The sequence below is a fragment of the Gordionus sp. m RMFG-2023 genome, chromosome 5 (assembly GCF_954871325.1).
Source record: "Gordionus sp. m RMFG-2023 chromosome 5, tfGorSpeb1-WG-v2, whole genome shotgun sequence".
Lineage (NCBI taxonomy): Eukaryota > Metazoa > Nematomorpha > Gordioida > Chordodea > Parachordodidae > Gordionus > Gordionus sp. m RMFG-2023.
In genome coordinates, this window is record NC_088779.1 from 4,899,883 (window position 1) to 4,926,422 (window position 26,540).

At 29.7% G+C, this 26,540-nt stretch overlaps 1 protein-coding gene across 1 annotated transcript; it reads left to right on the forward strand.

Moving 5' to 3' along the window:
* Positions 1–273: 273 nt before the first annotated feature.
* LOC135930094 (uncharacterized) lies at positions 274–26,201 on the forward strand. The gene is made up of 16 exons (XM_065466880.1): positions 274–429; positions 6,489–6,670; positions 6,936–7,104; positions 7,544–7,675; positions 8,249–8,353; positions 8,552–8,930; positions 16,320–16,422; positions 16,907–17,102; positions 17,877–18,151; positions 18,250–18,524; positions 18,768–19,052; positions 19,199–19,654; positions 20,682–20,807; positions 22,386–22,502; positions 23,406–24,587; positions 25,313–26,201. Exons 1-16 carry the CDS (start codon positions 274–276, stop codon positions 26,071–26,073), a joined length of 4,899 nt encoding a protein of 1,632 aa, XP_065322952.1. The 3' UTR covers positions 26,074–26,201.
* Positions 26,202–26,540: the final 339 nt, after the last annotated feature.

Here is a 26,540-nt window from a genome sequence, read left to right on the forward strand (position 1 = left end):
CTGATTTTAAACTCCATCTCAAAAAATATATAAATAATGAGCGTTAAAAAGGCTCTACCCTCGGATGCCTTGTTGGTCATGGATAGTTACAACAGCTTATCGCTGCCGCGCAAGTTGGGCAGACTATGTTTGGGAGATCCCTTGCAATTCCTCCAGAGGATGAGGGGAGACGAACACCCTTCCCACTGTAAAAATAAGAAGAACGCCCAAAGCCCCAAGGGCAATAATCATTGTGCCACTGTAGATGGCTGCGGTAAAAAAAACGACGCGCCAATGTTGACGGGTAAAGGAAAGGACTATGATATTAATAACGATGTCACTCCCGTTACCGTTCTGACAGAAGAAATTGGCCAAAGGGGTTCCAAATTTCCTAGATTGCACGAATGCGCTCATTTTCATTACGACTACGTGGAAATCGGAGCCATACACGTGAGAAAAAAAATTTCAATTTTATTTGGGTTAAACGGGGGGAGTAGGGACCTTGCAAATTTTGCATACCTCGCCTCGAATTCGAGCTAACTGTGAATGACAGGGTGGTAAGTGAAATGGGATTTTTTTTTACCCCTTTCTCACTCTTATCGGAACCTTCTTATTTTGAAGTGTGAAATAAGTGACCATAGTTTGTTAGAGTTCGAACCTCGTATTTTCGCACTCTAAACCAGATTAGGTCATAATTCTTTTCCAGATTTTTTTTAAAAAGATATATCGATATCGGATATTTCACAATCATAGTGTCAAATATATCAAAATGGGCGATCAGAAATTTATTGAATTTATAGAGTTGAACCCATTTTAAGAAGATAAGGTACATTAGTTGAATCTAAATAAAAAAGGTTAATAGATTGAATAATGTAGGGTAATGGAGATTTGAAACAAAATAATAATAAAATTTATGTTTTCCTTTATTCATCTCCCATTAATTGTAAAATATACTAAATTAACATAAAAGATTATAATAAAAACTTATAAAAAAAATTAAAGTTGAAAAATAAAAATATATAAATAGAATCCTTTCCTAAAAATTGGAAAATATAATCATCTTTGAGATAAAAAAAACGAATAGTGTTGTTAAACGGCTCGATTTGAGCCGATATCTAAAAACAGCTAACTCAATATTTTAGCGTAAAATCTTAAGGCTTACAATAATATTTTTCTTGATAAAACATTGAGTTTAGCCGTTTTTAAAATCGGCTCAAAACGAGCCGACTAACAACACTAATCGTTATATATTATAAGCTTTTTATCAAAATTTGCATATTCATCCAAAATTATACGGAAACACAAAACTTATTTATTAATATATATACTTAAAAAATTATGAAATAAAACAAAAATATAAAAAATATGATAAAAACATCAAATTAGTATACAGAATTTATTATCACAAATGAGAAGACGTGGATTCTATGCGCTAGGAAACACATTTAAAATCGTTATAAAGAAAGGTTAAGAGGAGATTTTATGATAAGTAATAGCGATCGACCTCTATTTTTTTCCTCCATACTATTTTGTTGTTGATAATTAAAATAAAACGTCTGCCTACCACTTTTTCATTTTTAAGAGGTAAATTCTGAGAAATTTCCAGGAATGCACTGCACTTAAGTGGAAGTATATTCGTTAATATAGCAAAAAGGAGGTTTTCATCCACCTTTATCAAATTTTTGAAACTCTGGCTAAAAATTTTTTTAAAACACGCTCTACAGCTGAATCCTAGTTCGACTTATTACTAAATATAGCGCCAGTTTAGTTTTCACTAAATAGCCTAAAAAGTAATTTATTGAAAAAACTAAACAAAATTACGAAAAATAACAATGCCACCAAATACTTAAAACAAACCAAAATAGGGTGTCCTCTAGTTCAAAAGCTGTCTATTTTGTTTATTCGTTTTTTTCCAATATTTTAGTACCACTCACCATCCTTATGGGAAACATTAATTTGCCAATATTTTATTGCAAATTTTAAATATCACTTATCTAAAATATAATCTATCCATCGTTATTTCTAGCTCATTACCTTTTTATTTAATTTTTTTTGGATGCCCCCCCCCCTCTCCTTATTTTTACATTTGAAAAAACATTGTTTTACTTCCCTATAGTTATAAGATAACCAGGAAGATTGCCAAATCTCAATAATTGGTCGTAAATCTTGCGATTTAAAATATACCACATGTTTGCCTAATCTCATATTTTATTTTGATATTAAAATAAATGACACCTAATAAATTTACATCGATCAGAACCCGGAGTTATAACCGGCAAACGGGAGAAAACCTAATAAGTAGGTTTACACTGACTGTACTGTATACATATATTTTCCGCACAAATAACGGGTTAATATAGCCTAGTTTACGTTATTTCTTTTCCTTTATATTTGAAATTTTTTTTTCATATAAAAATTTATAAATATCTTTAGATAAAATAACTGTTTGCAATTAAGGTTTTTGTAAAAAAAAACATATTTTTACATTTTATTTAATGTTTTTAAAGATATGTTTAATGACTTTAATGTATTTGTATACATTAGAAAGACATATTCATGTTTTTAAGTTTTTAAAAATATGTTTAACTCGATAAAATAAATATATGAATCTGACGTTGGTCATGTATATTTTATTTACTTGCTGGAAAATAAATTAATACAAGTGACAAAACAAAAGGTTCATTATTGTTTTCAAAAAATGAACATCGCCATTTATATTATATTTCTATTATCTCAAAAATATTATGAATATATTTGATTTATATAAATTTGACGAAGAAATTTTTATGATGAAATTATAATTGTTGATATATTTTGAACAAGGTAAAAACACATAAATTAATATATATATATATATCGTAAGGGGATTCGGAATCTCTTGATTTTAAATCTTTGACCAGGGCGATTTAAAAAATTTTTAAAATCCGATTTAACCGGAAATGTATTTTAGCATGTGTAGAGTATTTACCCTATAAATTTCAGCCATATAAAAATTAATATAAATTAGGAGTAGTTCTAAAGTTTATGGCAAAATTGCCTGAAATTTTTAGGGTAAATAAATATACTCTACACATGCTAGAATATCGGATTTTAAATTTTTTTTAAATCGACCTTGGTAAAGGATTTAAAATCAATAGATTCCGAATCCCCGTGCCACAATGTATAATAATAATAATCTTAAATATTAAATAAATATTCTATATTTATAAGTAAATTTCTTTTTACATCACATTTCCTATCTTTTTTTTTTACTCCTCTTAAAATAGACTAACTTTATTTTTTGTTATTAAATAATGTATAATATACTTTATTATAAGTGCTATTATAATTGGTATAAATAAATTATTTATGATAAAAATATTATCCCAAATTATCATTTTTTTTTGTTCACTTAATAAAAATTTTAAAATTGAAATTTCATTCATTTATTTTGACTCGCCGATGCGGAACGCGTCATAAAATGATATAATTTTAAACAGCCTAGGCAGAATCAAGGCAGGAATTTATAAATAAATGTATTTTAACCAATTGAAATATTTTTTTTTCGATTTCCCTTTTGAACTCAATTACAAAACAGTGCCAAAATTATCTTAAAATAATCAAAATTTGAAAAACCCCGAACCGAAAAAAAAATATGGTCGAAGGTTTGAAGAAATTTTCTTGGAGCCGAGCTTGGCCTAAAAATACTACTTTAGTTATGGCACTCATTTCTATAAGAGGTGAGGGTATTAGGTTATGTTATAGTGTGCACAAATTGAGCGTCTACGTTTTGCCGTATTTTTTAAATAAAAAAACCTAACGTGTCCCTTGTTTAAATTGATGTTGTTTTTTTTATATTAATATCCGTCGATTCAAAATTTTAAATAAGTTCTAAAAAAAGGATTTGTCTTTGAAAATTATATTATCGTCTGCGTTCTTATTTCTTTAATTTCTAAATATTCCTTTTTAGTATAATAAGTAAGTTATTTATATTACATTTTAAATAATAATACAAAACGAAGAATAAAACAAATAATGAAAAAGCAACCCAGTTTGCGTTTTTTTTAATGGTTGCTAACGCCAAACCGTCATTTTGTTTGAAAGGCATTATTGGCGTTTGAAACGCTCAATTTGTTCGCAATATCATGCGGTAAAAATTATTATTAATTACTGGGTTTTTCCTTTACCCCGCATTTCACAGCTGTTAGCGCGAATTCGCCGCGAAGTGTACAATATTGTGTACCTCGTTTCGAATTCGCATTAACCGTGAACGCAGAATTAGGGACCAAATTTCACATCAAAGTTTTATTACGAAGATGGACTTTTGCCCATAATTCTTGTTTTTTTTTCCTGTTCTTCTTTCCGATAACTCCAAATTTTAATGTTTTGGGCATAATATTTGCGAATATTTTTAGTAAAATTTTATCATCATTTCATTGCAATGGCGCCCAACGTGGGCTTCTAATACCAAGACTACCCTCAGACATTTTTTTTTTAAAAACAGTACCTTCGCGGCTATTCAATTTGGAAACACTTTTGCCCAGCGTTACGCTAATTTCTCGTACGCAGCCTCCCATAAAAAAAATTTATGACTTAGTGTTATTAAATGGCTCCATTTTTAAAAACGGCTAACCAAATATTTTAGCCAAAAAAATATTATGCATGCCTTGGGAATTTTGTTCATAAAAGTTAGAAAGGTTTGAGGATCTATAATCGAAATCTTGAGGCTTTCGTAATTTTTTTGCCGAAAACCGTTTATGAAAATCGAGCCTTTTAGCAACACTATATATGGCTCCTTCTCAAAAAGTATTAATTTTTTTTCTACCCAATAACATTTTCTGTTTCCATTTCCATATAAAATAATTAACCTAATAACCGCCATTTAAATAATCATGTAAAAATTGATATTTATTATACCATAAATCATATATTATTTCTTTCTTTTTTTTTAGGACACACCGTTTTAAATTTTTCTTTGATTTCTCTACTTTTTTTTTTATATATATTAAAAAAAATCTTGATAAACTTTTCATAAGTTTTTCAATAAAATTCTCAATGAAAAAAATCAAAACAAACAAAAAAAATTAGTTAAATACAATTTAATAACAACTTTATATACTTTTTCTTATCATTTTTTAAAAGATCTCCCGAATCACTTGCGTTGCTAAAAAAGCCAGATTTGTGTCGATTTTAAGATTATAGCTCAAATAATATTAATTTCTACCAGCTATGAGCAAAATTGTAAGTCTTCCATAATGTTATTTTGGTTATATAATCTTATTTTTAACAACACTACTAATAACGCTAAGGCTGCACCGTGCCTTAGCTCTTCTCAATTCCGAAATCCACTCAGAAAAGCAACCTTGGTGGTCATCCTTTTTTTTAGTCTTAAATTAAATCACTTATTCAATTCAGTCGACTATTCAGAAATTTTTAAAAAGAAATTAGCCAAGATCTTCTTTTTAAAAAAAAATAAATAAGCAATATGTTCTATCTACATTTATTATTCTGATACTTTATCTCCCCTTCCTCTCACTCCTTACCTACTTTTACTTTTTGATTATCCCAAATTCAATTATATATATTTTAAAAACTCGAGATTTAGGAGTTGTGTGACATAAAGGTAGATCTAGATATCGTATATATAATACATTATAATAATAATTAAACAATTTTTTTCTTTTTTAAAAGCAAAGCAAAACTAGTTTTTGTTTTGAAAATTAGGTTATAAAACAAATCAAATATTTATATATATATATATATTTCTAAACCAAAAAAAAAAATTAATTTAAATTTAATTTCCTTAAAAAAAAAGTTTTAAAAACAAAAATCTTTGGGTACAATAATATTTTATTATATTTATATCACTGCTAACAAAAAAAAAGTTATAATTTTAAAGAATTATTATATTCTTAGCCGAGTAGGCAGCCAAAGTTTATATAAAGGTTAATAATTATAAAATAAAAAGAATAATAATATGCTATTCTTTATATAAGCATTAATGCATATGAAAATTTAAAATTCATTTTATGAAGAGGAAAAGATTCATGAAAAGTAACGAAATTTTAGGGAAAAAAAATATGATAAAAATGAAAATAATTTTAAAAAAAATAATAAAAGAAAAATAGGCGGTCAATATCATGGCACACAAATCAAAGATCCGCTAAGCCCGAATATAAATATCTGGCCGGGGCTTAGCCGGTTTGTGATTTTTCCTTCACAAAAAAAAGGATAATGCTGGCCATATCCCTTCTTTAAGTAAAAGTTGTAAGGTTTTTAAAATGAAGTTTTAATGACGGGTATTGTCTACTTCTCCTTTGCAGAGTTGTTATGATACTTAAATGCTGTATCTAGTTTAGATATATATGTATCGGTGATATCTTTATGTATTTAACAGATATAATTTTTTAATAATTAACCTATACAAAAATATAGTTCAGAATCGAGTATATACCTCTAGATAAATATAAAATGCGAATACTAATAATAGCAAAACCATTTTAAAATTATATATTTTTTTATATTTTCAGTTAAGTCTAATCGCGGACAACAAGTCAATCCACAAAAGCGAAAGGAACGAAGCCGATAATGTAACCGGCGCAATCGATTACGAGATTTTGGTCGTTTGCGGAGGTAGGTCATGGGTTCTCCGCCGAGATTTGAACCATCTCCACAAATTGGACCAAGATTTACACGTTTGCTCTTTCGATAGGTCAGTTCAATTTTTTTTTTGTAAAAAACATAATTTGTTAGAATCGAATTATAATCGCAAAAATTTATTTACCTTTGGGTTGTACTTTCTTTTTCCCTCCCGTCAATCACAATTTACTAGACCCATCCCGTGATGAAACATTTTCAGAAATCTTCTGCCCGGTCCATATAAATATTTTTGGAGGATTTGTCCTCTAGTTGCTATATCTCCAATGATTTGTTTTATCTTTAATCTTATTATATATATTTTTTCCCTCTTTTTATAGGCGTTACAGCGCTTTACCGCTAATCGGAGACATTTCTTCGGCAGCTGCCAATATCGGCGAGAATGGTCGCTCTAAATTTCGCCTTACCCTTAATCGATATTTTGGGAGATTATCTGTCATAGTCTGCGAAAACATCGTTAATTGCGTAAACGTGTTGAATTGGTTCGAAGTAATTAAAATGATTGATTTAGTATTTCATTCATTTGAGAAAATGTTATTTTGAAATGACTTATAAAATGTTAGCCGAAAATCGAGTTAATATTTGGCGCCATTTACGTTATTGGACACTAGTATGTGCGTCTACTTAGTCATTAACCGATAGAGATGTTATTTAATCTCTGCAACAGAATCTGGTAGTAGATCCACAAGAGGCATCGAAGCACCATAATTATGAGCTAACTGATCGCCACTCATGGGTCGGCTATAATATTTCCAATGTAATCATTGGATCCTCGCATTTTATGCCAAATATCTTTTCTGAAAGATGACAAGTTTTTAACCGCGCTTGTATAATTTAGGGTATTATACAATTCGCTTACATTCTTTTTTTTTCTTCCTCTCTATTTTTCTCATCTTTCAGATCTCTCTAATATCACTTATTTTTAAAGATGGACAACAAGGGAAATCACCTGCAAACGGTGAACGACATAAAATATCAACTTCTCAACACCCAGGCTATAGCGGCCGCCATCGTTACCAAAAGATACGCCGCCAAAAATTTCAAAGAATTGTCTCTCGAGGTTAATTACGATCCCACCCCCTTTTTTTGTGGCTTCTTTTAATGGCCGGTGCCTAAAATTTTTCCCTTCTTTTCCAAAAGATAGAATTCCTAGAAGGTAGTGCCAATATCTTTATGGCTAACGACCCAGTGCTTTATTTAGAAAAAACCTGTAAAACAAACTTTTCAAAATAAAATGTAATAGTAACTATACACAAAAGACAACGGTAAATATAACACAAGGGAAAACTATCCATGATACAATATAAATATTAATATAAAATTTCGTATTTATATGTAATGTAATAATAGCGGGGGGGGGGGGGTGGATTCTTACCATGAGGGAATTGCATTTTAAAACTATTAATTAAGTTTTAGCCAACATTTACGATTATCTTTACACTCGTCGTAATAGTAAAGTAATTAATCATTGGTTATAGTAGTCCACGTGGAACTGTTAGACACCATTACCTCCTCTAGGGTTTAAAAGCTGTTTGTTTTTGAACGTCAGTTTTTATTATTAAAATTATTTTCGAATTTTCCGTGAAAGATATTAAATTTTTTTTTTTATGTTGGTGAAAATAACATGCATTAGGTAGGCGATATAATTTCTATCACGGATATGAGTCTCGATTCATCCCGCCTGGCCGATTTGCGTGTTTACGACATTAACTGGTGGAAGGGGAAGAAAGGATTCAATGTATGTAAAAAAAAATGATACGCATAAATTATTAGTTTTACTTTTGCTAGAACCTGTTCCACTTTCTAGAAATTTTAAGAGGAGATTCTTGTTTCAGGTTTTAGATTTGACCGGTTTCCCAAACTTTTGCACCATAGTTTTTCGATAAACAAAAAAAAGGGAATTATAATTTTAAAACGTAAAAAAACTAATTACTAGGTTGGTTACTTCCCAAACCAATGCGTCCAGTTATACCCTCTACCACACGTAGACCCTTCTTACTCCGTCCGCATTCCGCATATCAAGCACAGGGGATCCTACGCGAACGACCATAACAATCCCTCCAACAAAACCAATCACGACCTCTACGAGATCTCCCCCCACAATTCCAGTCACACATCCATGAACATGAATATTGCCATGAACATGAATATCGGCGGCGTGAATACGAATAACGTGAGGTATCTGATGTCCCATTTTTTGCCTTACTTTTTGGAGGAGAGGCCAACCAAACCCCGGCTCAGGGCCGTGGGAATACTCAAGGAGAGAGTGTTTGGGTGCGATCTGGGAGAATACCTACTCAATAATGGGCATGATGGTTAGTTGGCTAGTTAAATAGTGTCATTTATTTCTATTTCTCTCTGAGTCTCTCTCTCTTTCATATTATTTGAATATCACTGGATATAGTTCCTTAGGCAACATTTATAGCACTGTTATCTATGCCTTATTTAACGCAGCGTTATTACAGCTGATTCAGTTTTAAAAACTAAAATTTAAGATAAAACTAAAATAGAGATAATTATTTTATATAATATCTAAGAAAAATGACATACCTTTTTATCGAATTCGCAATTATTTTTTTTTATCGGGGCATCTCAACATATGTTTTTCAAATTTTATAGCAGCGTTTTTTTCATCATAACACTTCATATTTATAAATTTACACCTATTTATTGGGCTTTATTGTAATAACGCAACGCGTGAACAAAACACGTCCTAAGTATAAGAAATCTGCAAAACCCGGTCCGCCCGAAATCTTAATCCACGGACCGGGCCGTTAATTTTTTAAAACGAATTAAAGCGGGTCGAGTCAAAATAATTTATAACAGGCTTTGGGGCAAGTCGAACATAAAGAAAAATTTGGGCGAAGCTTTCATATCATTTTTATGCACATGTTCTAATTATATAAGATTTCTTTATAAATTATAAAAACGATGGGTAAATTATAAATAAGCTATTTATTTCATGATATGATGAATTGAGAAGGGTGGAAAAAACTAGAAAGAAATGAATGGCACACAGCTTTTGCAATAGAATAATGATAAATAGATTGTATTAAAAAAGCAAACTATTTTATTGTATGATATGAGGTCCGTAAAGTTGACGGAACGACTTAAGGATTAATTGCCGAAACCTATGTCATTTTGTAACCCGTTAATTGATCTTGATATCGTAAACCGTCGAAATCAACCGTTAGTGACCTATAAGCCAAATAAAAGGTTCGCCTCTGCCAAAAACCGAAAATAAAAAGATCATATTTTGAAATCTCCGTGAAGTTGGTCGCACGATTGAAAGCAGTGCTTTGTTAGTGCTTCAATTCGTATAGTAGGCGAAGTTAAGGGGGAAAAAAGTTCTCTTAAAAGTCGATTGAAAGCAATAGTGACGAAACTTATATCATTCTTTAGTGCTCGGTTAGTAGAATAGTGCTTTAATCAGTTTAGTATTAATAAAGTAAACAAAAAAATATATGGAACTTTCTGAAATTCGAAAAAGAGAAGGGGTTTTTGATTTCATATAATGTCAATTTTATCATTTTTTTAATACTATTCATATTTTAATACCACCTAATATTTTGTAGTGTTAAAAAAAATTTGATTTTTTACCATAAAAATTTTTTTTAATTGCTGATAAGGTATTATTAAAATATTTTACTCCTAAACATGTACATATTATTAAGTGCTATTTACAATAAATTTGAATTTCTAAACATATCTGGTTTTTCCGCTGAACTGACAAGCCCCTTACCCCGACTCTAATCCTCGACTCCCCTATGATTCAATTTTTTGAAATAATATATATTAATTATTTGTAGAATTTTTCTTACGTTTAAAAAAAAAATTATTTATTTATTTTAAACTATAAGACCATATTTCTTTTTTTAAAAATAAATTAGGGCCAGGTTCGGTTGGACAAATAATTTGTATTTTGGATGGGAATTTTCGGCGGGATAAATGAATAAATCGTTAGAATTCATCCCGAACTAGATAAACTTTTAAATTACGGTCTTGGCTGGGATATAATTACCCAATGCGGATCCCTAATAGTAAAAAAAAAAGACAAAATTAAAAATATAAATATATATATACAATTTAGAGTAAAATCAGTATTTACAAAAAAAAACTTTTATATTAAATTTTGATAATTATAGTAGTTATTATTCGAATAAAGTTATACGATGTTTCTTACTCGTAACCGCGGAAGAATTAGTTTTTGGGCTCTAGTCTGGTGCTCAAAAATTTTAGCCTCTGGCTCACTCTTGTTATATTTGAATATCTTAAATATGTTAAAAGTTAGGTTATTTGTATATTATATTATTATAACTTTCCTACATTTAATATTATATTATGGAGGTCAAGCATAATATTAGAAGTTAAATTACATAATTATAAAATACTATATATATATAGGAAACAATTTAAAATAAAGTTACCGATTGTTTTGACTATGTATAATTGTAATTATGAAATGTATCTTACATTATTTTTTTCTGTAATATATATACCACGTCTTTATTACAATATCTGAACAAATGATATATGAAATATTTGATATTTTAATAATGATTTTTTAAATTTATTTTTGCATTATCCTTAGGAAAAATTCTCTGAGAATATGTCATCTGAATCAAGTGATTTTGTTGAAGGAAGTGGCAAAATAAAAAAAGATATATTTAAGATTTCCATGACAGGTGATGAATGGAATCAAATATATCCAAATGCCGATCAACCTCAGGATGAAAAGGGGATGGACCCATGTTTTCGAAAAATATATTTCGAATCAAATAAAAATACCTTGTTTGTGGGTATTTAAAAACCATTATGTTTATTCAAACTCAATATAACTAATAAAAATAAAAGCTATATGTAAACAATGTTCAGCTATGTTAATAATTAAAAAATTAAATACTTTGTGAAATATTAAATCTTAAAAATGAATTGCATAATAGTATTTATAAAAGACCGCTAAGTGGGATAAAAAGGGAAGAAGTGGCTAAGGAATTACAAACAGATTTAGCCTTAAACTGGCGTGTTAAAAAAGCCAATGAAATTATGAAATATGGTGAAGTAAAATCAATATATGCTTTGATAAATATTTTATGCACTACTGGTCACCAGAACAAATGATAATTTTTAATAAATATTGCCGATACTAAAGTATCTATACTACATACCAATAAAGATATAATGATTGATTGATTATGCTATCCGATTTAATGTTCGATTTATTTGAAACAGATTGTTGCACTTCTGTTGGACATACAAGGAATGTTCTAATTCACCATATTTCAAAGTTTCATTTGCTTTTTTAATACGCCAGTTTAAGGCTAAATCTGTTTGTAATTCATTAGCCACTTCTTCCCTTTTTATCCCACTTAGCTGTCTTTTATAAATACTATTATGCAATTCACTTTTAAAATATAATATTTCACATATAAATTATATATATGGTGAATTCCATATCAAATCAACCAAGGTTTCAACCCGACCCCTTTCAATTTTTTTTAAATTTTGCATACTGGTGGTATATACTATAACTAAGAAAAAAATGAAATTTTACCTCCCAAAAAGGCTTACCCGCTAAGATATGGGCGTTTAAGGCGCGGAAAAATGGTACATTTTTGACAAAAAGTGCCACATTTATTTTCAAATATCTCGAGAAATAATTAAGTTAGAAAAATAATTTAAATTTTATTATGTAGCTTAATAATAGTTCTTTAATATGACATAAAAATAAATATGATATAAATTTGATGAATGTCCAAAACCGGATGTATAAAACCGGAAATGGCCATAGAAAAAAAAAGGTATTTTTTTTTTCGAAATTTTTTTTCTATAGATAGATATAACACTGCTTTATATTTGTGCCAAATCCTAGCCTGGGATAAAAAAGGGTCTAGGAGTTATGACTCTTTATATGGCTTAAATTGATCAAAAATATCTTCATTTAATGAATACTTATGAAATAATGTTTTTTTAAAAATTATGTCTAAATGATAGGCCCTAACTTTTTTTTATTTTTAATTGTTAACATATTGTGAGTGAATAGATTTGCATTCTTACGACCCAAAAACTGTGTTTTAGCAGGTGGACCAGGTACACATACCATGTGTATCTGCACACTACACCAAAATTTTAAGCTTATTTTAATAGGGGGAAAATTAAAACAGCTTACAAACAATAATGATCATTATAATTATCCTCCAATAAACGATTATAAACATTGTATTGCACAAAGTCTTTGCAATCCTGCCCAGCCTGGATGTTACTTCAATAAATGTAAATTTTGTCCTGGATCATCCCAAATAAAAGAAAGACTTATTATATTATTTGATACGAATTCAATAGATTATATATCATTTAAACAATGGTTGGTAGTTGATAGAACTACGCTCGAAACGCTGACAAAATCAGCTTATAAATTCCTAGATTATTTAATTGAGAAATTAGACAATTTGATTCCACATTCATTTATAGCATCACAACAATCATTATTTCAAAACAATTTAAAATCTAATTTAAATGTTGGCGAATACTTAGTTATTGCTGACTTTTCGGAAAATTATGCATTTTTAGAATCAGTCCACTATTCACCCTTTTATCATTTTTTATCGTCAGGACAACACTATAAAACATATAAGTTTAGTGGTGATATCAGATTGCTTAAAGCACAATGCCTGTGCCTTTTATTTATTTCAAACTAAAATGACCTTATTTTTAAAAGAAAGATTTGATATATTGACCAAAATTTATTATTTTTCTGATTGGGGCCGTAATCCAATATAAAAAAAAAAAAATTTCATAAATCTCTATAATCATGAATGTGATTTTGGTATAAAGGCCGAGTGGCATTTTTTTGCTACAGCTCATGGAATAAGTCCGTGCGACAGTTTAGGAGGTATTACAAAACGGCTAGCAGCTCGAGCTAGTTTGCAACTGCCATATCAAAACCATATTTTGACACCAATGGATTTATTCGACTTTGCAACAAATAATATACATGGAGTAAATTACATTTTTGTAAGCAATAATGAATACAATAATATGGAAAATCATCTAGAAAGCAGATTTTTGAGAGCAAAAAGAATTCAGGGAACACAAAAATACCATGCTTATATTCCCCTTGATGAAAATAAAATTAAAGTCAAAATTTATACCAATTCTTTAGATAATTTAATATATGATATATTGTAAACATAATTATGAATTATTATATTATATGTAATTATGCATTTCAGAAAAATAAAGTTATAAATTGGTTTAGAATTATTTTGTCAAGTAATTTTCAGTCACAACATGTTAACAATTAAAAATAAAAAAAAGTTAGGGCCTATCATTTAGACATAATTTAAAAAAAAACATTATTTCATAAGTATTCATTAAATGAAGATATTTTTGATCAATTTAAGCCATATAAAGAGTCATAACTCCTAGACCCTTTTTCATCCCAGGCTAGGATTTGGCACAAATATAAAGCAGTGTTATATCTATCTACGGAAAAAAAATTTCGAAAAAAAAAATACCTTTTTTTTTCTATGGCCATTTCCGGTTTTATACATCCGGTTTTGGACATTCATCAAATTTATATCATATTTATTTTTATGTCATATTAAAGAACTATTATTAAGCTACATAATAAAATTTAAATTATTTTTCTAACTTAATTATTTCTCGAGATATTTGAAAATAAATGAAGCACATTTTGTCAAAAATGTACTATTTTTCCGCGCTTTAAACGCCCATATCTTAGCGAGTAAACCTTGTTGGGAGGTAAAATTTCATTTTTTTCTTAGTTATAGTTTATACTACCATTATGCAAAATTTAAGAAAAATTGAAGAGGGTCGGGTTGAGAATCGACTTTTTTTGGTTGATTTGATATGGAATTCACCATATATATTATTTAAAGTATTTAATTTTTTAATTAATAACACAGCTGAACATTGTTTACAAAAAGCCTTAATTTTTAATAAATATATATTAAAAGATACATAATGGTTTTTGAACACCCACAAACAAGGTATTTTTAATTGATTCGAAATATTTTTTTCGAAAACATGGGTCCATCCACTTTTCAGCCTGAGGTTGATCGGCATTTGGATATATTTGATTCCATTCATCACCTGTCATGGAAATTTCAAATATATCCTTTTTTATTTTGCCATTTTCTTCAAAAATCACTTGGCTCGGATGACATATTCTCAGAGAATTTTTCCTAAGAATAATATAAAAATAGATTTAAAAATCATTATTAAAATATTAAATATTTCGTATATCAATTGTTATAAAGACGTGGTATATTACAGAATAAAATAAATAATGTAATATATATTTCAATCGGGCCCAGCCCAAACCTAAAATTTTTTAAGCACCAGATGGATTCCAAAAACAAATTCTTCCACGTTACAAAAGTAAGAAACATCGTATACCTTTAATTCGAATGATAATCTACTATAGTTGTCAAAATTTAATGTGAAAAAATTTTTTATTTTTTGGTAAATACTGATTTTACTTCTAAATATCCTTTTCGTTCTTTTAGTTGCATATTTTTAATTTTATTTGTTTATTACTATTAGTGGTCCGCATTGGGTAATTATAGCCCGGCCAGGCCCGTAATTCAAATTTTATATTGTCCGAGACGATTTCTAACGATTCAATCATCCCGCCGAAAATTCCCACCCAAAAATACAAATTATTTGTCCAAAACCGACATGGCCCTAATTTTTTTTTAAAACGTAAGAAAAATTTTACAAATAAAAAAATAATGACCTCTTTTTTTTGCAAAAATTTAAATATATTATTTCGAAAAATTGAATCGTTGGGGAGACCAGAGTTAGTCGGCGTAAGGGGCTTGTCAGTTCAGCGGATTATATTAAAAAACCCGACATATTTAGAAATTTAAATTATGTAATAACACTGTTATAATTTGTATATGTTGAGGCGAAAAATATTTTAATACCCCCCAGCTATTTAAAATTTTTTTTATGATAAATGTGATTTTTTTATGGTAAAAATCAAAATTTTTTTAACACAACATTATTAGGTGGTAGTAAAATATGAATCGTTTAATAAAAAATAAAATTGACATTATATGAAATCAAAAACCCCGCTTTTCGAATTTCAGAAAGTCCTATAATTAGGGGAGACCAGGTATAGTCGGCGTATTATTTGTCAAAATCAACATAGGTCCCAAAATAATTGTATTTGAATAACCATGCGATGGCCCAAACATCTACCCAATCATATACAATAGTGGTTCAGGCTAGATACTCGGTCTACCTTTTCATCTATTTACTACATTTGTTACTAAGATTTATATTATCCCTGGAAGGGGGCGAAGGTGGTATTCCTCTTTACCTAGCATGAAAATACTGTAATCTTTTTTTTTAAAAAAAGAACACGTCAAATATTTTTAAAAGATTCTTTAAATTTCAGTCTCAATATCCACTTATATTCAGTAATATTGTCAGAGTTTGAAACCTTTATAATTTTTATAATCATCTAAATAATTTAAATTTAATATTTTTTCAATATGATCGTTTTAACTTTAAAAAATTAGTTAAAAAAATGAGTTTTTTTTTACGTTAAATAATTTTATATATAACCAAGTTCTGATATTTTCCCGAACCCCATACCTTTTTATTATATATATATGCGTTGCAGGGCTCTATAGTTTGAAGGTAAATCTTATTGTAAAATAAAATTATCGAAGTTCCCCCAATAGTTCAACATTGTTGTGATTGGATAGAAAGGCATGGCGTGATAGACGGCATATACAGGCTCTCGGGTGTGTCCTCTAACATCCAAAAATTGAGGTATTACTATTATATATATATATAAATTTGTCATTCAATTTCTTTCCTCTCTTATTGCTTATTTTTTATCTTTTACATCGTAACATTTTCAATTATAGACCCACTAATAATACGAATATAATAATTGCCTATATTCTTACAAATCGAATAGTTTATTATGCAGCATAGTATAAAAAAATATGCTGTATTTTTTGTACACTTCGCCGCGAATTCGCGCCAACTCTGAATGCATGGTTACTCTTCGAAAATTTATAACAAATTAATAATATGGGAATGTTTTTTTTAAAAACGAGGAATTAAATGCGATAGCACTTATACTTTTAGTTGTACGCATATCAAGATTTGCTCTGACATTAGCAAATCGAATGCTTTAATATTTTCGATGAATTCGATCCTAATAACGATTCTATCATCGCTTATTTTCTTTTGTTTATTATTTATCCTTTCTTTAAAAAAAAATTTTTTTTTCTCCTTCCAATCCCAGAAATTTGTTTGACGAAGAAAAAATTCCTCCTTCCTTAAGCACCGATCGCAAGAAAGATCCGAGTGGTGAGAGCGACGAGGGAGACTGCCAAGAATATTGTCAAGACATCATCCATTCATACGCTTCGGCCCTTAAAATGTACTTTAGGGAACTGCCTAATCCCTTGCTGACCTTCCAACTCTACAACCCCTTTTTGGTATAAATTAAAATACGCTTAAAAACCTATTGGAATTATCGATTTAAAGTTAAAAGATTTAAACTATCATGCCTTCATCAATTTGTAACTAGGGTTGTGAGAATTATCATTACGGTAACTTTCCCACTGGAATTTTTTGATAACCGGGAATCAACGGAAATTTATGGGAATTAATGATATTGCTTAAAAAATTTCATTTTTTATACTATATTTTATTATATTCAAGTAATAACAGATAAGTTTTGATGCGAATAATAAATATGATGAGAATATGCTTTAAATGTTTAGTAAAAATTATTAAAAACTCGATTTCACTTACTATCTGTCAGCAACCCTTTCAATACCATTATTCTGATATTTCAATTTCTGATGAACTATTTTCCTCAATGAATACGCCCGGGTTAAACAACCCTATTTGCAACCAAGAACTTTCTCAATTTTTAAATAATTTTTTAAGATATATAAATATAATTTAAATTGATAAATCTATCTCTATTTATAATTATGAATGGTTTGTTTCACAAATATCGATTTACAGTCAATATGCACTGCACTTATAATACTTTCATTTTTTTTGACTTTGTTTATTCATACAAAATCGGTCATTTTGATAACTTAGTTAACTAAAGTAATTTGGCATGATAAAGAAGAGGTGCCTCTATAGTTTTATTGGACTATTTGATCTCGAAAACAGTTTACAGTGGGAAACAGTAAAAAAATAATAATTTTTTTTATGGGATTCATATAACTAGTAAATTAAATATTAAATTTAAGGAAACGGTCCAGAAACTTGTGACAGACACTTTCGATAAAAACTTACCAAAAGAGATTTGCCATGACAACCATTCCTTCCAATCCTCTGCCAGAAATCATAACGCGTCGTCTGAATTGGTGGGAAAGCTTAAAAGCTTGACCCTTCAGTTACCCCCACCTCATTTTAGGGCCGCTAAATATTTATTCGACCATTTGCACGCTATGGCTCAAATGTCTGGATCCACCAATATGCATTGCAAGAATCTGGCCATAGTCTGGGCCCCCAATTTGTTGAGGTACTATTTTATTTTTTGTTTTTGTGTATCAAAATGGCGATGAATGGAAAAACTATAAATTACGTCATATTACTTTAATCTATAAAAAAAATATGAAGGTCCAGAGACATGCCTCCTTACAACGCTTCCGCTAAGATGCCTCATAACAATCTCCGCCGATCTGTCAATACACTGGGCGCAAATAACACTATGACGCGTGATATTTTACGAGGGGCCAGCGGACAAGCCCTTGTTATTGAATACCTGATCAAGTATTGCCACCAAGTATTTATACACGAAGAAGATTGCAATGGTAAAAAGAAGAGCCATTGCATCGAAGGGAATGGGATCTCAAACGAGAACAATGGGAATGGCGAGATGCGATATACCTCTAGTGAGATATTTTTATGTAGCTATTAACATTTTTTGGTGTATATCATTTTGGAACTTGTAAATCAAACTTATAGCAAAGTATCACATGGAACTTGATATGTTTATTTTATTGTAAATATAGATAGAAAGAAGGAAAGAAAGAAGAGGAAAGAGGAATATGCTTTACTAGTTGAAATGTGTTAGCTTATAAAATTAGATTCATTCATACTTGTATTTCATTTATATATATATATTTTTTATTTAGAATTATTGATTACTTATAATCGCGACGTAAACCCATTGCAGAACGGGAACCTCCATAGCGTCGTTACGAAGTCTCTAAAAATTGATCAAGATAATTCTCCTTTAGAGGTTCTACCCCGAAACTCCGAAATTGTTTGTGAAAAGATAAACCATTATGAGGATAATGGGGACGCCGATCACCGGCTTACTTCAAAAAATGTAAATGGGGATTCTTCCAATTCAGAGTCAATAAATAATAATGATGACTCGAATATCGTGAATAGCAACCTTCTGGAGGATGATGAAAGTAAATTTTTTTTCTTCTTATAGATTTAACTGAAGAAAGAAGGAAAAGTAAAGAAAGAGAGAGAGAAATTATTTTTATCCTAAACCCGGAGCTAAAATATTTAGCCCATATTAGAATGTGACTTTTATTTTGTTCTTTCTATAAAGTAAAAGATACTGCTGAAATTATTCCGTACGCAAATGACAAAGTCACGAAACAAGTAGATGACCACAAATCGATTGAAAACGATGAAGCGCGCATGTTACAAAATGGCGACAACTTCCGGAACAAAAGGATATACATAACCTTGAAAGATGTGGGTGGAGGGATCAAGGCGTTACCAAAAGATTTTCACACGGTCATCCAATCGGATCCTGCTAGAAAATTATTGCGCGACGTCAATAATAGTGATGGTTATCGTCGTCAACACAACGGACAACACGTGTTCGTAGATGATAAAAGAAGAAAGCATCATCATCAGCTGATACTACCCAGGCGAAAATCGGCTACTTTCTTCGACAATGACCCCGTTAATCGTGTCAATAATTTAAGCGGCTCGGGCAATTTGAAAAATCCACGCCATTCCGAATATGGTAGGGGTGAAAATGGAATAAGAGATACAGGTATATTATTTACATTTATCCCTCCAATTTTAATAAATATTCAAAACGTCTATTATTACCCTATATTTACCACAAACACGTAGTAGTTTATTATTCAAGTTAAAAAAACTCTCCCCCTTTAAAAATTCCTTTTCTCTCAGAAGAATTTACGGCCGATGGTTGGGAACCGTGATCACGGAGAGACATTTGTGGATCAGGTCTTCCAAAAAAAATATTCTGGTCCCCAAAAACGGAAATTATAATTTTTATTTTTTGAAATTTTATGCCCATTTGCACAAGCATTTATTTTAAAAGATAATATAACAAATTTTTTTTTTTAAGTTTATTTATTAAAATTATTCATAAATCTTACTTAATTCATATTCTACCACTTTCCCGAATCCAAATTTTTAATATGATGAACTTAGTATTATAAACATATGAGAAAAGATTACAGCATAAATATGATCGAAAAAAAATGCACTCCCACAAAACAAATTGTTATGGCCCTTCCTTTTGCCAAAAAATTGATATTATTAATCATATAAGTAAGAAGGGTAGCAAAGCATAAATAGGATGAATTGTTTATAAAAGACAAGAATCTTTAAAATGTTTTCTTGTGGAATAAATATCTTAAAGTCGGAAGGAAGGGAAGGACCAAGGTAAATATAATTTTTTTTTTCAATATATATTTTCTAGAATCACAGAAAAATGTCCTGGGACAAAAAGCACCCCGAACATGAAGACGTCGAATAAAAATATCCCAATTTTTCATCAAAATATTAAACTCCTTGAAAAGTTGAACATAATTTAAAATAATTACTCTCTTTTAAGCATTTAAATTTTTTAAAAATTAGGGTATTTTTATCCGGAGTGCTTTTGTCTAGAATACTTCTCTCCTGGTCTCTTTGTCTAGGACATTTTTGTCCGTGATTCATTTTTTTCTGGGATTATTATAAAAATAAGAACTATCGGAGTATTATTTCTTTTTGTTTTTAAAAGGAATATTAAAAAATATATTTTTTTTGTCACTATTTTCTTCTATCAGAAAATTGGTTGCCTTTAAAGCCACGAAATCATATAATACTGGAAGACATCTTGGGACAACCATACATTGCCTACAGCAATAAATTATCTCCGGTGGCCACAACGAATTTTAGCAATACCCAAACAAGTATTATTATTTTTTATTATCATGTCTATATTTACTCTTATAAAGAAAGTATACACTTTCTTTACTTTACTTATTTCATTATATTACATGATCTCAAAAATTCGTTTAAAATTATTTATACCTTTTAAGAGTTGTGTGTGTTAGAGAAAGAACTACTAGGTCGAGAGTAATTAATTTATTTAAAGATAATATATAATAATTCTAATTAATGTAAAACACAATTGATTAATAAATTTATTTTAGATATAAAATTAAAAATTTCGTATAAAAAACATAATGGTGATTTTTTGATTTTTATCGTGCTTTATATATCTATTAATAAAATATAATCTTTTTCTCAAATTTGAATAATAATCTTTCATGCTTGTATATTACAAAAATATAATTTTTATGCTTGTTCATATTACAATTCATAAAATACAATCCTTTTTCTTATTTTTGAATAATATTCTAAGCTACATCTAATAAAATATAAATTTTTTTGCTTGAATATTACAAAATAATAATTTGCATAATACAACACCCACGCACTTAAGCAAGTCCTCCACCTCTTTCTTAGTCTTTATCAAGGATTATATTACTGCCTCCTGTCTCTGACGATAATGATAACAAAGCATTATTATTAGTCACATAAATATTAGGGCATACGCGCATCATATGGTTTCCTCCACATGACCAGCATTCTATCTTTCTTTTCTTCACCATTTCTGAGTTCCACCTTTTATCGACCATCATTCGTTTTGTTGGTTCCTGTAAAATTTCTCCATATCTATGTTGAGCCTCTTCACGCGGCATTCAACCAATTCCTGTATTCTACTGAACCATCGATTCCTCTAATCTCTATTTTTATAATCCTATTTCCTACTCCAAAATAGGAAGCCATCTAAAACAGAATTAAACTTACCACATATTATCTTTAAACCTAAATCTGATTTTCTTTTAAAATTTAATCTTTATAAACTCTCTACATCTATGATTCTCATAATTCTTTCAGATTTGTTAAAACAAAAACAAATCCATTATGTATATCATTACCATTTATAATTCTGATTCTCATTATTGTCACTATATAATGGATTTGTGGATTAACAAGTGAAAATAATGAAAATCATGATAAAAAATCACCATTATGTTTTTTATACAAAATTTTTAATTTTATATCTAAAATAAATTTATTAAGTGTTTTACATTAATTAGAATTATTATATATTATCTTTAAATAAATAAATTACTTTCAACCTAATAGTACTTTCTCTAACACATACGACTCTTAAAAGTGGTGCTGGAGAGAGGAAAATATAAAATAATAATTTACATAAAACAACAATACCTTAAATTTTTTCAAAAAATAAATAAAATTTGATATAAATCACCACGTTTTCACATTATCGTTTCCCTGATAAAATTATTACAATTACATTTTTTCTCATAACACCCATCTGACTAAAGCAAAAAAAATTGACCACTATAGGAATGCATGGGTCATTTAAATATATTTATTTTTAGGTTAAAGTGAATGATAAAATGAACCCTAACCAATTAATTGAATTATATTCATCTCCTTAATTTGGCTTATAGAGAACGAGAAAAAGTCGCATTACAGACACAAGTCGGACGATTTTGACATCGTTTTCTTAGCGAAGAGATTGGCACGTAACAATATCATCCATCCCATCACTTCCGACACCGTTAATGGTATGACAAATAATACTTATTAGGAAAAGAAAATTTTTTAGGTCGTGTCCTATTTCGGCTTAAATTGGATACTTAATTGCTTTTTAGTATGGGCTAAAAAGTATTTGATCGAGGACACCGTTTATTTTAAGTATTTAATGGCATTTCTATTTTTCGTATTTTATTCTCGTTTTTTTTCTTTTTTTTCCTTTCTTTTTGTTGTTTTTTTTTTTTTAAATTTTGCATTTTGGCTATAGCCGATACCTAAAAGCGGCTAAATAGCCAGCTATTAAATATTAAGCCTACACAGCCTTAACCCTTCCTAAAAATAAAATTATACATTCTGTGAATTTGGTTATTAATTAAATTATAGTTACAATATTTTCGCTTTATTTTCTTTTCGATTTATGATACATAAATAATATCAAAATATCTAATTATATTTAATATGTAAAATGTAACAAATAAATTTTTTTATATATATTTGCTAATATAAGAACAGGTTTTACAAAATAAATCTTATATCGATAATAATCTTAAATCTTTTATATTTTAAAAGTTGGAAAGAAAGTGGAAATTAAAAGTTTAAAAAGATAATTGCCTGATGGAGGGAAGATATTAGATAAAAAACAATTGAAATTGCCCTTAAGGGTTTCCGTTTAAATTTTGATTTTTTGACGTTGAAAGGTTGGAGAGTCAAGAGAAAAGGGTTGCTAATATTTTTTTAAGCACAAGAGAGAAGGAAAGAAAGATCATTAGTTGCAACACTGCTCATCATTATGATATGTCACCTTTAAAATTATTGTAAATTTTTAAGTTAATCGTTTTTTTTCTATGCAGAATAGAATGCTCAATAAATATATATATATTCTTTTTTAAAAGAGACATTAATTGAATTATTTCTAAAATTTATGCATATCTTAGTCGGAAACCCACCGTTGGGAATAATCAAGGAAGAAAGAACACCCTTGCGTGACGACAATGATAAGAAAGACATTCTCGATATTAATAATGGCCAAAATTTAGTAGCCAAGAACTTCACCTTTGAGAATTCTATCCCATCTAAACTCATAGACTCAGCTTGCCAAACCGATGAAAATATGGCTTACTACCCCGATGGCAATAATACCGAGGACAAACACATTGATAGATATGGTCATCATAATGACAAAACCCATAAAGATAATATGGTTCTCAATAAATCTCGAAAACTTAATAAAGATGTCGACTTATTACGCAAATACAAAAGTTTGGAAAATTTTAACACGATAATAGTACAAGTTCCCCATCCCGAAAAGGTGGAACTAGATGGTGGGCTAAATATTGAAAACTTAGTAATACCCGTTCTCAGCGAGAAGAAGAAAAACGAAAAAGAAATAATGATATGTTATGTCGACAACCCAAACCAAGTCACTACAATTGGCGATAAAATACCTGACTCCACAATTGCCCATTTTACTTTGGAGGAACAAAGTACCGTGAACCAAGATTTCAATAATTCAACGGGTCATGAAAATGATGGTGATTGTAAAGTAATAACTATACCCGTTAGGCCTCCTTCCCCATGCATTCACTCCCTTGTGGGGGATTTTGGTTGCGAAAATTGCCTCTCTGATCAGAAATATTTGAATGACCGGGAAGCGAAATCCTTGAATACCTTTACTCATAATGACTACCATGATGACGATAAAAATTTGTTAGATCAATGTAGTGACGATAACCCTTTAAAATCCAGTTCCTTCGCTAACCTAGCTCTAGATCAGGCCTTCAAAACTCTCTCTAGAGTCAAGTTTGTTAGGAAATCGATTGATTCACTGCGAATCGCCGATAAAGCAGGAGTCATAACTGATTTTAGCTGCTTAAATCGTATTTCGCCTAATAACAGATCTTGCATAGTTAACAGTATTCCTAGAAGACGTATCAAGCAAAGACCCAATCTGATGTGGCCTAGCGTTAATGAAAATATAGCTGTCAAACAAAACGGAGATAATGTCGATTTGGGACTGACAGGAAATGGGGAAAGTTGTGGTTATAGGGTTGTGATGGAACGCAATGCGCCTGTCAGCGGCATCTTGAAGAAAAATCAAGGAGTGGATGATAAAACAAGTTTGAATATTTTGTTGCTGAGTATTTTTGTTTTTATAAATGATAGCGGGCAGATGATTCATTAAATTTATTAGGGCCTAGTCTTCTTAAACCCTTCAGTTACCCTTGTCAAAAAAATGACGCGAACGCTCTTTTGATGATCTGTCAGATCTTAATTTTAAATTGATGCTCCATTTCTATTCCTTATTTTTATTTTGACAATCATAAATCAGACCTTAAACTTTATAAAAACTTTTATTATCCTTATATAAAAATTGAGGATTTATATATAACCAACGCCAAAATTTTCTAATTAAAAAGGTAATTTTTTTAACTTTAAATATTAATTTAAAAAAAATATTAGTCGATATTAAAATTTAGATATTTAATAAATTTAATTTATTCTTTAAAATAATATTAAGTACTCTTGTGGGGTGTGACAGACACAAATCCCTCACAAATGACTTATTTAAAAACTACTTAAAATCGATAAAACTTTAGATATATTTTATAAAATTTAATGAATCTACTGAAGATTTGAGATAATAATAAAATAAAGGTTTCAATTAATATTAATTTTAACACGCCTTAGAGCCTCTAGACTACACGAGACGGGAGTTAATATCGTTTCTCGTATAAATTTGTATTTATGTAATGCGCATTGTATTAATATGGTAGATAAACTTGTTTGAAAATGTTATTTTTTTTAAATATTATCTAGAATATGCTCCTTTTTTTAAATAAAGATTTTAGAAATTTATTAAACGCAAATCAACGCAATTCTCTCCACGATCCCGAAAAACAAATAAATCATTTTCCTCATAAGAGGAAAGTCGAATTTCTCATGTCCGATGGCAGTTCTACCCCGAAAAGTCAGTCATCCAAAAATTTGAGCCCGAATGATAATTTAACGCTACGCCGGGCTCACATAACCATTACCGATGATTGTCAGAGCCTTTTAGACCAAAGACTTCCCTTCCATTCAGATTCACCTTCGATTTCGTCTCCACCTCCTTCAGTACTGGAGGATGATTTAATCGGGCAAAACCGCAACACTGATGAAGACACAAACCTGGACATGGATCCATCGTTTCCCTCCAAGAACCAACGTGTGCCTTGTAGAGTTAAAAGTCTGAAAGAAAAGTTTGAACAAAAATCTGTTCTTCCTCCATCTTCGTCTACTAATAATTATCGTTCTCCCATAAACCCTCGGCCACCAGAAATATACGGGCCCATGTACAGGTTAAAACCTAATCGCTCTTTCCCTTCCCCTTCCTTCAAGGGCTGTTACGACGATAAAAATCTCGCTCATTATGGTAATCACCAAAAAATACTATATAACAACCACGCCCACACGAACGGTCACCGCAGTCCTATCAAATTGGGCGTGGGAAACGTTTACCGGAACAATAACGGAACCTTTACGAAGCCCGCCATCTTTAGCAAACCAAATTTCAATAATAGCCGTAACTTACAAGGTCTCAAACAAATCTCGGAATTTAGATGATGGACAAACACTTCTATAATTATAGCGAATTAATGAAAATGTGATGTTATAATTTTATATTGATTTTCGAAGACGCTATCGTAAATTTTTAAACCTTTTATAAAAAAAGAAATTCTTTTAAAATTTAATCTAGGTTTTACCAAAAAAAAAATATATGTAATGTTTTATACATATATATGTACTACTACTAGATTAGCGATTCATTCATTAAATACATTTAAAGGTGCCAATGCATAGAAGTCAGCTGTAGCATCATTTTGTGGTTTGCTGCTTAACTGGCATTCTTATAATGGTCAGAAAAGGATCAGTCGGCATGCAAACCACAAAATCGCGCTGCATCTGACTCATGTATGCACACTTTTAATTACCGCCAATTTACTGGTGTATATATATATATCATTCGTTTACAAAATATGTAATCTATATAATATAATGCATTTAAAAAAAAAAACAAAACCATCTGTCTA